This window comes from Hyalella azteca, unplaced genomic scaffold (assembly GCF_000764305.2).
Source record: "Hyalella azteca isolate HAZT.00-mixed unplaced genomic scaffold, Hazt_2.0.2 contig1645, whole genome shotgun sequence".
Taxonomy (NCBI): domain Eukaryota; kingdom Metazoa; phylum Arthropoda; class Malacostraca; order Amphipoda; family Hyalellidae; genus Hyalella; species Hyalella azteca.
In genome coordinates, this window is record NW_025931949.1 from 770,749 (window position 1) to 787,936 (window position 17,188).

Below are 17,188 nucleotides of genomic sequence, written 5' to 3' on the forward strand. Positions count from 1 at the left end.
CTGCGAGCCTGCATGGGTCATACACACTTCGTCCTGCCTAAAAACTGATCTATATCATAATAAATGTCATATTGATTGTTGTTTCTATAAATTCATATCGTCATGATTAATGGTGGCGGTGCGTGGAATTACCTGAACGCAGACCTACTGCATAGGATCGAACGTGCATGTTTATGCGTCAGGGCTGTCTTTGCATTTCCCCTGTTGTCTTTGTATTTTCAAGCTGTCGAAATATTTGGAGATGCATCGAGTGTAGTCTATTGACATGCAGAGCTAGTGGACTATTTTAAAGAAATGTTTATTTTCCTTAAAATAACTCGGGACCTAAACAGTTTGGGTATTTTTACGTGGGTATGGGTATGGGAAAATCTCATTACCTGCGTGTTTAGGTTACGAAACGTTTTTGGCAGCTGATGCGGATTGACTTTGGCGAAAAAGTTTCATGTTATTATTTAACTGAACATACATTGGTTGTGCACCAAGTTCCCTGTTACAGTTCTTTGTCCGTGTCATTGTTTGAAGCTGTATGTCATTAACCTCGCCGCATGCCAGAGGTTGTACGTGAACGACGAGTGCATAGTTACGTCCGTAACCTGGCTACGCAACGAAGGTGTCAACGCATGCGCTTGCGATCAATAACCATACCATGAATTATTGCCCCTCCGCATTGATCGACTGACGCTCAGTTACAAGAGCAACGCAGAAGTCACTGCATTCTGAAGATTTTGCATTTCTTCGCACGTGTGTTGTGCTTTTAAATTGTTGGCAATTTAACGTAACGTTACGTTGAAAACGGATTTAAACATTATGACATTTTAATTTTCAAATTCCTGATTGAAAAATAAATAATCCAATTCTAGTGGCACAATTGTACTCCTCATGTACTCCACAATTCTACATCTTACAGGTTGTACGTGCCGCTGCATAGGAACATGGAAGGTCTTGTCGGAATGAACGTGAACTGATCCGTGTTGTCAGCATTTCGCTCTATTATTTCTCCTCAAACTTCAGCCATAGGCGCTTAGTGTTTGATTATTATGGGACTTCGTTTGTTTGGGCGGATTTTTTTTATCGTGGCGAGCACACAGCAACGACGAGTGATCAAGGGATACAGCTCTATCACTGCAGAAAAAACGAAAATCATAACGTTTGGATGTTGGTTGATGAAGAGCACGGGCTTCATTTCGCTGTTCAGTAGATGTACCTAAGTTCTGATTATGATCGACATCATTTTACTGACCATCCTAATTACGACACTGTCTTATTCAATTTGGCAGTCTTATTTTAATTATATAAAGTAACGTTGTGGAGAGCTAGTTAGTTCAACTCATTTTTTAGTGAGGTAGATTGAAAAACAACTCGAGGTAGCGAAGACCGCGCATCCGCCTCATGAAAATAATGCTATTGAGAACCTGCGACGTATAATGTTTATTTATTCTGACGAAATAGTAGTTGTTAGCGAATGGATGATTGTAGGCCGCCAATGGCCCTCAATTGGGCTTGGCGGTCACCCAAACCACGATAACCCATGCTTGGACATCCCATTTAGTCTTGAACAGTAAAAATTATTGCATCAATGAGTGGATCGAGTCGAAGAGCTCGACTTGCTGCTTGCACGACTCGTTTGGTGTCGAAGTGTTGCTCCAGGTTCTTGTCGACATGCCTAGCTTCTCGTCTTTAGCTTACATGTATCGTCGAATCATGCCATGAATTACCGTTATCCGCGCAGCTACATTCTCACAATTATATATGCAGAAAATATATCAAGTGACCTCTCACTAGATATATTTTTATCTCGTCTGAGCAATTAATCAGAATTGCGTGACATCAGGAAGATGGAACAAAATTGGTGGCGACAACAGCTTGAGAAGGAAGCAAGGGAAGACGCTTCCCAGTTGTGGCTGTGTATGATAAAGAGGTGTTTGTGAGATGTGCTCTTCAGCACGCAGCAATGAATCGGAGAAAACTGCCGCGCTTCAGGCGCGCAGCACTGAAAGTCTGATGAATGGCATCTTCGTGCGACTCTGGCGTGGATGCTCCTGCGCCGAAACGTGAAAAGAACATTTTCAAATATTTCCAACGCGTTCAGCATGATCGGCGTTAATTTTTTAGTCAACTTATCTGACTGTCTATAGCCTGATTAGCTGTTCTAAATCATTTAGAGATCAGAGATGCAGAGAAATGTTTACATGTAGAAAACAGTTATTTTTATCGTGGTAAACTATTTTTTGTTATATTTCCACGTTTAAGTACGAAGTTTCTCTCAGATTACTTTGTATGTGTACCGTCCCTGACTACCAGTGCGTATGTAGCACGTCTGGCCCGTCGTTCCCTCGTGACTACAAGTCGCTGTTTTTATCTGGGATGTATACAGATGCTCGCGAGCTGCCGGGACTTCCGTCACCGCCAGTGAAATGCGCGCTCAACTTATGCTGGCATCGCCACCACAGTTGCTAAACTTTCATTATTTATTCAAAATTATTTACTGGATGCTCTTTTCTGCAGTTTTGCCTACACTTTATTATTTTCGCCTTATTTTACCTTCCTCGAACAAAAGGCGGTTTTCCTTTTAAGGGCCATTATTTATAATTACCTTCCATGAAAAATGTAAATGTAAGCGATTTTTAATGCAAATGTACAGTATGAGTTCACCAATTTATTCTAGATAAATATCTTGCAGTTGGACTTAAGAGTTTTTCGTATTATTTTAGTTTATATTTGACTTGGTTGAGGCTTGTTCCTGTACCCTAGTCGAGGTCTTCAGCTGCTTGGAGCTTGACCACGCATCAGCCGACCACGATAGCGCTGCAACAGAACGCCTCTTGTGCTGGGTGCTCATTATGATTCGATCTTAGCTTCAAATGTCAACCAATATCTATGCGTACGCATGCTTGCTGGCATCATAAATGGTAGCCACTCAGTTTCACGGCATGTTCCGTGCTCAGGTAGTGACTTTATTCGGGTCTGGGGCGAATCAGTTTCAACCATGTCTGAACAGTCGCTCCTATGTATATTTCGATTTAAAATGCGTGCAGACGGAGGCTTAATATGTTTAGAAACGTATTCCTCGTTTGATTACTCAATAAAAATGCATCACCGTATCTCAATCAAAGTGCACCATCGAGTATTATAGTTTTTTGTTCATTGTTGTTTGAAAATCATTTTCAATAGGTTTCCTTATTCGGAGTGTGCATTCCAGACAACGAGAATTTGCCAGGATCATTGTTCTAGTTCTTCGGCAGGGACAAAAGATAAATGTGATGTTTTGATACCGAGATATTTCACTTTTTAATTCTAATTACTTTACATTAGAAACCCATCAAATTCATGTCTGCAATATTCACTGTCTTGTTCGTTATTGTTGCCGCTCTGACTAAGTAAACAAAAGGGCCGCAAAAGAGGGATCATGTTGGTGTGTGTGGCACCATTTAGCTGCATCAGTTCCCGCACAAGCAGCCGCTTTGGCCCGGGAACACAAGCGAGCAGCAGAAGCTCGACTCTATTTTTACCCTTGAGCCGGAAGCTTCGTGTCGGCCTGTGGGACAGGCCACAGTTTATCTGCGTTAGTAGCCAAGCTCTCGTTTGTGGGCCTGGAATCCTTACGTCCATTACTCTAATTAGGCTCTCGTTTTTTTTGCCCGACGAACGGAGGAAAATGAGACCTTTGCAGGATACGGAAAAAAGGTCCACTCATGGACGATTGACCCTCGTCGTCTGCTCAAGCCTGTGACGTCGTATCATGCCTAAGGAGACTCATATTTTACAGTCCGATGGCTCTTGCTATTGTGCATAGCTTTTTATAATAAACACGTTGAATTTTATTCTTTGTTGTTATTTTTAGGTTTGCCATTTGATGTCGTTCAATGAATTAAGCCAGCAGACTTTTTGTCTCTGTTATTCTCAGTTTTTGCTTCTTATTATTTTCGGCTAAGACTGCTGCTTTGCGATCATCTTTAATAATTTGCTTCCTTGGTTAACTTCCTGCGCTATAACTACTGTAGTGAATAATTATTTACTCGCTCCTTCGAAGGTAGCAATTATTTGCTTGCAGTTTCGAATTTTTTCTAATTTCAAAGGAACTGCATGAAGGATAACTCGAAGTTCTATTTCTCAGAAATAAATAATTTCAATTGGATCGCTTGAAGTTTTATCGATTTTTTTCTCCCCAATATATAAAATTTAACTCTGATAACTCCATCTGACTTATACATTGTCTTTTCTTATGTACATGAATTTTATTGGTACTAAGACAAGCTATTTAATTTCTTTACAAAAATTTTAACTCATTAAATCGCTTTGTCCCGAAATAACACGGCTTGACCTTGCCTTCTCTCCGTGCTATGGTCCACGCGGTCAATTTGGGCCCTGCATTGCTGCTTATCCTAAGCTCAAATTGCTGAGTTTTCAAAATAAGAGACGTGCGAAATTTCTTTTCGCTTTTTGAGTGTTTCTGAGTTTCGGATGATATTTATTTTATGGTGCATCCGATGTGAATAATCAGCATGTTGTCTGCTTATTTTATTTTTAATTACATAATTTCGAGAAATTTGAGAGTTAGTTTGTTCCTTTAACCAATGATTAATCAATACACATTATATTCCAGCATTCCAGTATGAACCAATTTTCGAAACATTCCATGAGAATGTAAAGCATTTTGTTTATCAATGGAAATGATTCTGTGATAGTAGTGATATTGGAGGAATTTCGGACCACACAGTGTCCGGACGCTTCTCAGAAGATAGCCTTGCGGTGGCCCACACCATTCGCCTTGGTGTGGAGCCGTATTAACGGTGCTCCTTATCAATTTGAAAATTATCCTTTATGCTGCCCAAACTGTGACGATGCGTGCTCAATGCAATATTAGTTGAAGTAATTTATGTAAACATAAAAGTCTATCAATCAGAACAACGAAAATAAATTCTCTATTGCTAGTATTACGCTAGGGTCGAGGCTGCGTAAAGCCTTTTGTTGGTGTGGCTCAGCCGGAACATGGCCGAGCAAACAGTGGGTGTAGCAACTGTTGAAGGATCGATGCAACAGCAACAAAAGAGCAGTTATTATCAACAGCAGCATTTTTCTCCACAATTCCAAGGACCTATTACGACCTCTCAGTCTCAGGATCAATCTCCACCCGCGGGAACAATCCACTCATCCGCCACTCTAACTCTAGACCCTGTATCTGGACAAGCTCTCACCATGGAACAACAGCAGCAGCAGTACCGGCAGTCGGGCTCTCACGTGAGTTGTGTCTCCGACAAAGTTGATGCCCGGGCCGAAGCCCTCAAAGAAAAAGAGGCCCTCGAAGATCGCCTCGAAAGAAGCGTAAGTGGTCTAAGTGGGCGGATACAAACCTGCGATGGCCCAACTGTCCCGTATGATCCACAGTGCGGATGCATTGCGCCAATTCCGCCTTATCCTACGACTCCTAAGTAAGTCTGAAAGGAGTGTCCTCGCAGCTTCTATATTCATCGTATTATTGCACTGAGCATATACAGTATTTCGTTCATTTAACTGAAAAATAATCACCAGTGTACTGTTATGTGTGACTTCTCTATTGTAATGCGTGTAGAAAATTTTAAACTTACTTTTTTATCAATTCGGATTTGAGTAATAATGTAAGAATTTTTTCATATCCAAGGAAAAATTAGCTCTAGTTTTCTTTGAAGATTTACGATTGACTTAATTCGTGCTACACGCAATTTATTGTGTTATTACTTTACAAAAACCCTTGCGTTGTATCTAGTCTCGTTCATTGATATCCTTATTTTTTACCTCAATGTGATCTCACAGCTCACCTAGTGAGAATATTTAGTCTAGAATGTGGTAAACTTTGCCTTGTCAGTATGAAGTTTGTTTGGTGCGATATGGGGCACGTCACTGGAGCATAGCAACAGCCTGAGCTGGTGTTGCAATTGGTCGCGCCTTTACAGCGTCGAGCTTGTGGCGCGAGCGTTTCCTTGACTACAGCTCGCCTTGTGTGTGTATATTGATTGGTAGCGGCGCTCTCAGCTTCCCCACTTCTTACTCTTCTCTCGGAAAGGCCACTCACTTCGCACGTTTGGCAGCCTTTATCCTGGCATAGGCTTAGAGAGCCTTTTTTCGTTGCCTCGTGCGTGATTTTTCGTATTACTCTGTTGCTCTTTATAATATAAACCAGAAAGTAAACTCTAACTTCAAAAATCTGTTTTTTTTTCTATACCAAGACTATCTTTGTATTAATAAATTGATCAAATTGAACACGTTGCTTTGCACTGTATTCGTGCATATAATGCTTTGTATTGATAGCTTGTTGTAGCTCACGCGTTATGGCTTGTTACCGAATACAGCGGCTCGTTTGATGCCACTTGAATCATCGTTAATGAAGGCTTTCAAAGTCGTGATTAATGAAACAAACAGTCATTAATCTGATAACTTGAGCCCCCTACTTCTCGGTGTGCACTGCGGTGCGAAGCAGTTCAAACGTGCGCACTCGATCGTTTTAATGCAGATTGCGGCAAGAATCTACGTTTCGCTCAACAAAGCAAATCCTCATTACACAATGTTTTAATCTTCTGAAGTTTTGAAATATCTACGTTGTTTCCGATCGGACGTAAGGATTTTTTTTCTGGAGTAACGTTACACAAGTGAAGCGTTTCAAATCAAAGACAACATTCGTGTCATCGGTTTCATGTCGCTATTTGCAAAGTTTTTGCCCACTATTTCACTAAGAAATATTCAATGTAACTAAATGCCCGGTTTTCATCAGGACGTCGTCGTTCATCACGTTGTCGATGCTGTACGCGACTCTGCTGATCGTCGTGTGCCTGGGCTTCTTGCTCTCTGAAGTTCTCACTCACAATGTTCCTCTTTACTACTACGAGGTGAGTTGCCTTACAGATTCCGCACTTAACTTCGTTGCTGTGAACAGTGCGCTATTTTGTTCTACTGCACTGGGGCTGTATTATCAAAACTTGGTAAGTACGCAAAATCGACTTATGTGTGGCGTAAGTGTTGCTATGAAGACGTAACTCTAGAGGTGGTATTATCAAAATATTTGCGCGGCAACCTACGTAACGTAACTGTACGCCTGTTGGTCAGGTGGTCAACGCGAAAGACTTGCCTAATGTTCGTAACTACGCCGTTGGCAGAATGGTATAGAGCAAGTTTGATTTACTCTTCCCTGATCGGAAATAAGTTATTAAAATCACTTATTTCATACTTGAATAATTTTTTTAGGGTTTTTAATGGAATATTCTTCAAATTCCGTGGGTTATACCCTTATAGGACAGAACTCGGATTAGGTATAACCTTAACTTTTGATCCTGGAAATAGGCAGGTTTGGTAGATTTTTAATAATTAGCAGCAACTTGAGTGCTTGTTACACATCATTCGAACACATAATATCAACTACATAATTTGGGCAGCAATGCCTTGCTATATTAATCATGCAATTCAACCGATTGCAGGCGTTTTTCACGTACCTGTATGGAGGCAGCATTCTGTTCCTGTTGTACGTGTTCTGCTACCTTCTCACCGGCTCTGGAGGACCTCCAAAACCTAAAAATTCTCAGGTGGTGTTACTGGTAGAATTAATTATTGGATCAATTTTGTTAAGTTCTGTTTAATTTTGTTTCAGTTTAATTATCATATTATGAGTCATTCATATCATTCTCACGACTGCCAGTGAAGCATTACGCGATTGCAATGAGGTGACTAGTTAATCTGTTCACACTCCGGCCCATGAACCTTATTGTTGTTGTCTTCGTCGATTTTGTACTCCTGCAGTGTACAAATAAAACATATTGTACCATGACTAATTTATTTGAGCATTAGTTTGCAATATTTGCATGCCTATCTGTATTCGATTTTATAAACAATATTTTCACTTCAATGTTTCGTGGTATGTTCTGTGTGGTTTTAGATTTTAATTTAGTTCTGGCTGGTAGACAATTATAACTCGCTTTCTTCACCTTCGTTTTGGTGCCTGTTATTCATCCTTAACTGCTTTAACAGTGTTAGGAGGTTCTCAGAGTTTTCCTTGCTGCCCCCAGTAAATAATAAGTTCAAATCATCCGTAAAGAGTAGAACCACTAAAAAAATTCGTTTTTCGTCAAACATCGCTGAAGGTTTTGAACTGGAATCTGATATCAGTGAAAATAATTGCAGATAGCAGTATCCATGAGTAATAGTAAATTGTATTAATCATTTATATCGAATCTCACCGCTTGAAATCTGGCCTGCTTCAGCATCTAAATTGGTTTTTAGTTCAAGGGTTTTAGTTTCCACTTGGGCTAATAATCAGAATATTTTCATTTGGTCCGAATGCACATGACAATAAAGTTGTATTCACGGCAGGGCCCTCACTCCGGCCAATACAATGTGCCCGACTATGATGAGTATTATTCAAACGAGGAGGTGAGTCTTCATTAGTTGCCCACCGTGTTAATAAAGGGCTGCTTCTGTTTAACATGGCCGCGATGTTAAATTCAGCAATAAATAAACCTGCCAGTGTCAAGACTACTTTAACGCTTTGCTTCCATTAACCATTTCGCTCAACTGCTACTCCGTGTTTAATTAATGGTGGCATTTTTCGGTGATTAGTTTCGAGTGCTGGTTCATGTTTGTTTTTTGCTTTCTGCTTGTCGATTCGCTTAGGGATATTTTCCAAGTTGTCATTTTCACAACTATTTTGAACAGAGTTTTCCTGGGTGATTGCGCGGCCGCTACATAAGTAAAATTAACACAGTAAGATGAGTATCGTGTATAGCTTTGCGATTTGGAAAACATTGTATTTTGGCTCCTTCCGGTCCGTACTCAGCGATGTGAGCTCCATTGGCGTTTACTTACATTAATACGTGAGTTCTGCTTTGATTATAGATCCGTATTTATAAACAAGTTCAAGTGAGGTGTTGTTGACTCTCATTTTAAATGTATTCAATTTGAATGTATTCATGGAAACTAACCTGCAAGCCTTCAACAAGTGTAAGTGTTACTTTAACAAAATGCTGCCACTAAAATTTAGATTTAATCTTGTGCTGCCAAGAGAAAATGTCAATTTTCTGAAAATGTCTAATCACTTTACAGAACCAGGAAACCACTTCATCTTGGGTAATTCTCGTAAATTTTTCGATTTTTTTTACAATGCCAATTTATGGTATTTGTGACAAGGTTCTCATTTATTGATCTAATCTTGGTTTGGTTCTCATTTTTTCCCACACTCACAACGCGTCCTTTTCATTATCTTCGATTGTCTCATTTGTCTATTCTAATTTTATTCCATTCTTATGCAACCTGCGATCTTATGCATCGTAACTTATTTACTTTCATTATATCGCTTCTATTAACTTTTACAGTGTTTCAAGTTCAAGACTACTTACTACCTATTCGTTCTTCCAGATTCGTATTGTTTGGATTCATCGTTAATTGGTTCATCCATCCATTTATCCGTTGACTGTCTTTTTATTAAATTTTCTCTATACGTTCAACATGCTGTTCATAACTAAGTTTATCAATGATAAAAAGATAAAAGGCAATGTTGAGATTTGAATAGCTTGCCAAAGTTCGCCAGTGTTTACCGTTGTCAGGGTGCATCGTCCTCCCAGAAGCGTAAAGGCGAGGAGGCTCCAGGTGATGAAACGTCCCCTACCACTGAGAAGCTCACCGGCCCCGCGACGCCACCAAAACCGCGCAAACATAAAATTTCCGACAACGAACACAGCCACGGATCGTTTTTCCTGCGCATCGGGGCTATTGGTTAGTACCTAGACGCATACGAAATTGTGCTATTAGTTTCATTCACCACCCCATACTGCAAATTGTTTCCTTCTGTGATATTTTATTTTCTATAATTATTCAATTGATCAATTAGTATAGTACCGTATAGTATCTTCGGCATTGAAGAATAGTCCTAGATAGGCCTGTCGCCGATTCTTGTACTTTTCTTGACTAGACTGGCCTTTTGGTCAAATCTTTTCAACGGACGGCAGATTTAAAATCGCTTCTAGATTTCAGTTGTTCCCTTAGGATTTGTTGCCTTTTGCATCTAGAATTTATATTATGTAATGTATTTATGTAGAGTTATGAGTAAAAAATTTCTGCTTCATGTAGCTGGAACAAATTTTTACCTTAATTCTCATTCTAATTTTGTTTAATGTGTTGAACTTTAGCTATTGCTTAACTCACAACAATATTAACCGTATTTTTCTGTCGAACGGATAGTTTCCTCACTCTCTTACGAGTTGTCTAATCCTCTATTTCCGATAAGACTTATTTTACCTTGCAACTAACGATATTTCTTTGTTCTTGCAGCTTTTGGTCTTGGCACGATGATATACAATGGCCTGGAGTTCGGCGTGTTCCTGGAAATCCCTCTGAGCTCTCCCTGCCACATGATCTTGAGAGGCGTCAACCCTATCGCTCAACTCGTCTTCACATTCATGCAAATGTACTTCATCTTCATGAACGCTCGAGTAAGAAACATTTATTTCTCTGAAACAAGCGATTGATATTACCCATAACAGCCGGATCGATATACTACACACGCTGATTTTTCTGAGTGCACCTCTAACTAAACGCTAACTATCAAATAGAATTTTATGTTGTCAAATTGTATTCTGGATGCCAATTAAAAATTTTGTTATCACAGCTTTATTCAAGACATGCATTAGGAAAAGTTCATATTCCTCTGTTAGTATAATTTTCCCCCTTTATCCTTCATTCTGACTAAAAATTATCTAGGTGCTAGCTATGCTCTTATGTCTAGGTTACCGCTTTTCTATTATTTTCGCCTATTTTACAGCTGAACATCCACAAGTTCAAGGTGATCGCTCGCTTTGGCCTGATGCACATGGTAGCGACGAACGTGTGTGTCTGGATCAGAACGCTGGTGCGCGAGAGTCTCAAGGAGATCAACGAGTTTAAAGTGTCTCAAGGTAGCAGCGGCGAAGACTACATGATTATGGGTACGTTGACCTGCATAGTATCGATGGTTCACATCCAGTGACTGCAGCTTAGAGAAATTATAACCTAATCGCTGCGGGTGCGATGATATTCTGCTTTTCTTATGTATCAAAACGCCATGTATCTTTAAATCTTCAAACTTCGCGTGACCTGTTCTAGCTATGTTTTGTTTTTGGGCAGCAATCACTTTTTCTTAAATGCATCAGATGGATGTAATTAGTATATGGTACTCTACTCTAAACAAACTGTCCACAATTCTCAACTGAACTGTGTTGTTAGTAGCTTGATCGTATGGGACAACATGTGAGATGTTTAGAATTGTGTGAAACAGCTTGTGTTTGAACATTTCAGTATAAAAATTCGTGTGCGTATCTTGTATAAATTTGTGGGGGTACCTGAGGTGTGCACGATTTCCGGACATTTTGTAGTTCCTTGTTTCTTTTCCGTGCAGTGTAAGTTTTATTCTAAATTGTCGCAAGACCTGAACTGTTCACGAATTTTTTAAACGCCAAAAGTATTCTTCCATAGACAAAAATGTCTCCATATCTAATCGAATAATAAACTAGCTCAACTAATCATGTGGATGACTTGTTTTACAAAAAGAGGAGAAAATGTTTCACTGTATGCATTTTATCAAAACTGATTTTATTCTATACTTAAATATTGTGCCTACTCTATTATGACGTACGTTTTCGTCTTCTATTCTACCTGTGACATCAAAACGCCTCTTCGCCTGCTTTTTCATCCCTTATATATTGGAATATTCTTTCATCACTATTAATGACTGTTCCCTTGCTTTTCATTCTAAAACGGACTTTTTCAATTTCACTGTCAACTTCTTCTCGTGATTTTTTTTCGTAACTTACATTTTTTCTGGATTTGATACATTGCTCCATATATTATTCCATCGCTTCCGTGTATTCTTCCATCATATCCAAATATTCTCCCATCGCTTCCATGTATTTTTCCATCGCTTATTTATTTTTTCCATCACTTCCATATATTCCTCCATCACTTACATTCACGTCTCCATTACCTTCTCCCGTCTTCTCAACGACTCTAACTCCCTGTTGCGCCACTTCTGACGTCCGCGTCGTCTTGGTTTGTTCCGCGTTCCGCTGGCCACTTTCTGTCTGCCTCCATAGAGGGCATCCGACGCGCCCTCGAGAGGAACGGGCTACTCGCCCCCAACCGATACCTCTACAACCTTGACGAGTTCATCGAAATGCAGGAGATTAATGATACAATGGTTGCTGGTAGGTTTTGAAGTGTCGTGTGGACGCTTCTTGTTTTCGCATGACCATTAGAATATTATTAGCAACACTGACACTGTATGCTGTTCTTGGTCATCATTCGCATGCTATGGCATTGTTTTCATTTATTTTTCTTAGGTTGTAATTTCAAGGAAGTTTGCGTTTCATAGCGTACAAATATTAATTTCGGGATAATTTAAGTACACTTAATTCTTCATTCAATTATAGTGGTTTGTAAATCTTCAGTTTGGAATAAAACACTCAAGATTTTCTTCTATTTCTCTGTGGATAAAATTGCACTCCGCTGTTTCATCTGTGCTTCGTAAGGTAAGACACTGCACTGTTCTGCTAAATCTTAAATGGGCTTTACGGTTCATTTCGGTTTGGTTTGAATAATTTTTTCTTGTGCTTCTAGTGGGGATTCTTGTATATCGCTATTTTAGGTACCATGCCTGCGGTACAATAGATTTTTTATTTAAATTTTTAACGCTTATTTGGTCTCCCATGCCCTGAAGTGAGTTTTTCATCTTATATCAAATTGCACGCAACTGCGAATTTTTTGTTTTGTATGCTTTTTCCGTCTTATGATTTTAATTCTAAAAGCTATTACCTCGGCTGTTGAGCCTGAGCCGCACTCCGGGCAGTTATATGCTGGTTCTTACTTTTGATGAAATCACTCGTTCTGATGAATCGTGCTGCGGTGAGTATTAATAGACATCTCGATATGGTAAAATTATAGATTAGTACACTTGAATTTATGTGCGATTTTGAACTTTAACATTTTTATCAATTCACTAGGAAGTTTTGCCAAGACTTATATCACAGTATTGATGTCATCTACTTACAATCATTGACATGCAAGCTCACACGGTTACTTGGTTGTGCAGCGAGCCGACGTCTCACCCAAGAAGACATCATGAACCGAAGCTGCGGGCGCGTCGAGATCATGGGCAGCATTGTCTCAGATTCCGCTCCTTACCTCTACCCCTTCATCATCGAATACTCCCTCATCGCAGCCTGTGTCCTCTTCATCATGTGGAAGCACATTGGACGTAGCCCCAAGTAAGTTAACTTATAATGTTTCTGTTCGATTTTCTCATCGCAGGTTAGTGAGAATGAGAAGCTTCCAGTGAATAATGCTGATTGATTAGTTATTGGTCCTTGGAGACTTTTTTGGTGTCTTTTTACGTGCTTATGCATGCCTCTGGAAACTGTTTTGAATGATAAAACTTGAACGAACGTTTCTAGGGTTGATTCATTTATTTTTTTTTTGTCGAAATTTAACGCATGACCAGAGCATCAGTTGAAAACGCAGTAAATGAATTTAGTTTATATTCATCTCTAATGTCGTTGATGGTTGTGTTAGGTATGTCTGTCAGTGTGCAGTGTATTTTTTATATTCGTTAACTTAAACATTGTTGGATTCGTTATGCTTTTTATTAGCTATCATTAACTATTTTATCGGATTTAAACCATCTCAGAAACGTCGATCGTATGATTTCATCATTACCTTCTCTTTCTCATAATCCAATCTTATTATTTAAATTTTCATTTGTTCGTGTAAAACGAAATGCTGTTTTTTTTTGTTTCGTCTTGTATTGATTTGCATGATGAACGATCTTAGTATGATCTCAACGACTTGAGTAAGGAAGTGTGTTAATCACACTGTAAAGTAAAGGAAATGAGGTTAAGAATCTAATTTGTGGTAATCGTAATATGTTTCTTTGTTTTTTGCCTTTAATAATTGAACGAAATTGGTTATCAAAGTCTTGTCATGGATGTTGAATCGATAGTTTCACGCTCGGCACCTCAGAATTTAAACGATTGATTCCAGTAAACTGTTTTGTGTTACCGTTCAGAAAACCTCACAGGTTTTTTAGAAGCTTCATTGGATACGGCTGCTTCCATGTCGTATCATATCTGTCTTATGTACGTTTATGGTCTTTATCTTGCATTCACAGCTCGAAATAAATGTATTTTTACAAATTTATTTATAAGCTATCCTGTAACCTAGAACCTCTTAAAATCCGCACGTCTTTGTTATGATGGCTACCATGATAATTCCGAGATGAACGGAAGAAAAGTTTTTGTTTCCTTTATAGAATACATAATACTTTGCTCTGTCTTTCGGCAAAAACAGACGAGTGATGTAGGTGTCGTTTGGTATTTCAGGTACATGCGCTACTCTGCAGTCCCAGATGAGTATGTTTATCTGTGTCGTAATATTTCCTACGTAGATCAGGCACTGGCTCACGTAGCGCGTTGCCCGCCACCGTGTTCCCAAATATAATATAGTCTGGACGTCAACGTTCTAGCTCTTTACAACTAAATTTTAGCTATTTAGAAATATCTCCCGTGATATTTTAGATGGGATAGCTGTCTTCGCTAGTTGGTTAGCAAAAACGCGTCAGTAAAATTGGAGATTCAAGTTTCAAGATTCACTCAGTCTGATTTAATGATTTCTTTGGTTGAATTTCAATGAATCGCCGGCAATTAGCTGGCAAAACTATTCGTCAGCATTCGATTCCTTTTGTTCTATTACCTGTCGTATTCACTTCAATCAATTATTTAGCAGAAATTTCAACACATAGTTCAATCTACGTTCAAAAATTGTAATCGCTGTCATTTCACAAATTCGAAACAAACAACTCAAATGTTGATAGCACAATGACTTCCCAAAAAGTTCGCTGCGATTTCTTGCTTGCATTATTTATTGTGTAGCTTGTGCTGGAAGAATAATTTGCTTTATCTTTTTAATTCCGAGCTAAACTTTGTGAGTATTCTCGAATACACTATTCACTCGTCATTGAACTAACTGACTAATAACATATCCATCACCTTGATTATGAATGATAATTGATATCCAGTATCATCGACAATTCGATGATGTCTCGTATCATCGAATTATCATCGGAGGTTACATGATGATACTGTGCTTGCGTAGCAGCTTTCCTATAACCTGCGCTCACAAGCACTTCTCTTATTCTACTACTGTTTTTAGCTACTTGCTACAGAACTATTTCTGCTCAAATATCTGCTTTAATAAACTCATTTTCATGCTATATAAAATTTAACCAGGCTTCAAAATATACCTTAGAAATATAAATGCATAGCTTCTGAGATAGTGACTCTAAATGTTTGTATTTAACTTATTCTACAAATCATATTTGTTTCTTGATTTAAGCGCATTTTCTCGTTTATGAAAAAAATGCGCTATTGTGCTCGCCATGTCCGTCTGGCTGTCTGTTCGTGACTTCACGTTTTCGTCTACGAGAAAATGCGCTCTCTGCCACTCACTGCAGTGAGTACTGAGTTACATTTTTTATATATAAGTAATTCTTCTCTTGCCACAATATTGATGCCATGCTGCGTTCTCAGGTACGTGTTCGACCCTGAGCTCGGTGACGGCATTTCGGTCGCGTCGCGGCGCTGCCAAGTGAAGGTTGACTGCATCGGGGCGAGCAAGGGTCTCTTCTGCGGCCTGTTGGTGCTCGTGTCCACCCTCATCTGCCTTATCCTCTTCTTCGTACTCGTCAACCAGGAAGATCTGCGGCGCCTCGCCATCTACCTCGCTGACGTGTCGCACTGCGGCATCATGGTCCTCAGCATCGTCGCTATCTTCATTGGATTCTGCAGGTTAGTTATTTTAGTCGAACCTACGCTGTGATGTGCGACGTTCCACTCATTTAATTCCTTAATTTTGGCACGATTAATCTTAATTTTTCAAATTGTCGTCCGAATCGCAAAACGTTATGAAATTTTTTACTATATTTTCTATCACATCTCGAAATTGTGTACATTTGCTGTATGTTATGTACCCTGCATATGAACAATTTTCAGCCCATTTTCATAAATTTATTTCATTTGACAGGGCTCTCGTTCAATCTGGTGTTAGCTTACAGGCGAAACGTGTAGCGACCAACAATCATAGATGCAGTTTTTGTGCATTGTACGTATTATTTAGTGTGTTCATTAAAGAACGAATTATTATCGTCTTTCCTCACTCGGGATTAAATACCATCATTACATGGGAATTTGCCCGTTATCTTTAGACTCAGATATTTGCGTTCATGCAGCATTATTATTTTATTTCTAAATTAATTCGCAACGATTCCAGAGTTCGCCAGCTTCGCTTCCACGGAGAGCGAGAAGAAGAACTCGACGACATCCTGCTCATGGTTTCTGCTTTTGGTCTCTTCGCCTACGCCATCTTCTCAGCCGTCGCTGGCAGTCTCTCTGCCTACACTGAAGAACCTAACCTTCTCGTGCTAGTCACGTCCAGCCTCTCGATCTTGCAGGCAAGACTTGTTCTATCAACTTTGAAGAGAGATAACCTATTGATTAGGTTTAACAATTTTAAAATGTTATATATTTTATTTAATATTAGCAGTTTTTTCTGTATTATCATCTCTTTAAATCTGATACATATTTATTTGAAACCATTGAAGTACGAGGCTGATTTTTAATGAAACTAAATATTATTATTAATTCTTTTTAATTTCGGAGGCGTTGTTGCGATGTGATCTAATTTTACGAGCCAAATGTCCTAACAAACTCTCTTCAAATCGTGAATGCTGTCGTATAATTATCGCTTTATGTTCCAGGTTATAATTCAGATGGTGTTCATCAAAGACACCCAGCGACGCCAAGTGCGACTCCCTGAACACGAACGCACTAAGCCTGGTCGACAAATCATCACCTTCCTCCTCATCTGCAACCTTGCCATGTGGATTGTCTATACCTTCGAGACCCAGAAAGTTGAAGCAAATCCAGTACAGGTAATAATAATCCCAGCATTTCACAGCTCAAATTGAGGTCCAGCTCGTCAGTTACAGTTGGTGTCACTAACCCCGTGGTAATGTCAATCTCTAGTAATATCTGTCATATATTCCCTAAGACTATTTGACATCTTGATCTGGCAACTGTAATAAAAAATTCTTCGTAACAATTTGGCATTTCTATACATAATTTAATCTTTTAGTTATTTATACGTTTTA

At 39.2% G+C, this 17,188-nt stretch overlaps 1 protein-coding gene across 12 annotated transcripts in view; it reads left to right on the forward strand.

The window, feature by feature from the left end:
- The window catches only part of LOC108669458 (proton channel OtopLc), a 121,074-nt gene that overhangs the window by 100,663 nt on the left and 3,223 nt on the right, over positions 1-17,188 (forward strand). For 7 of the 12 annotated variants that reach the window (XM_047883442.1, XM_047883448.1, XM_047883410.1 and 4 more), the window contains 12 exons: positions 6,746-6,860; positions 7,446-7,550; positions 8,335-8,394; positions 9,564-9,732; positions 10,288-10,448; positions 10,778-10,940; positions 12,084-12,194; positions 13,079-13,253; positions 14,364-14,393; positions 15,570-15,827; positions 16,309-16,489; positions 16,796-16,969. In XM_047883442.1, the coding sequence (XP_047739398.1) occupies positions 6,746-6,860; positions 7,446-7,550; positions 8,335-8,394; positions 9,564-9,732; positions 10,288-10,448; positions 10,778-10,940; positions 12,084-12,194; positions 13,079-13,253; positions 14,364-14,393; positions 15,570-15,827; positions 16,309-16,489; positions 16,796-16,969 (1,702 nt within the window). The remainder of the gene's footprint in view (positions 1-6,745; positions 6,861-7,445; positions 7,551-8,334; positions 8,395-9,563; positions 9,733-10,287; positions 10,449-10,777; positions 10,941-12,083; positions 12,195-13,078; positions 13,254-14,363; positions 14,394-15,569; positions 15,828-16,308; positions 16,490-16,795; positions 16,970-17,188) is intronic. The other 5 variants (XM_047883416.1, XM_047883429.1, XM_047883421.1 and 2 more) reach the window with 5 other exon arrangements.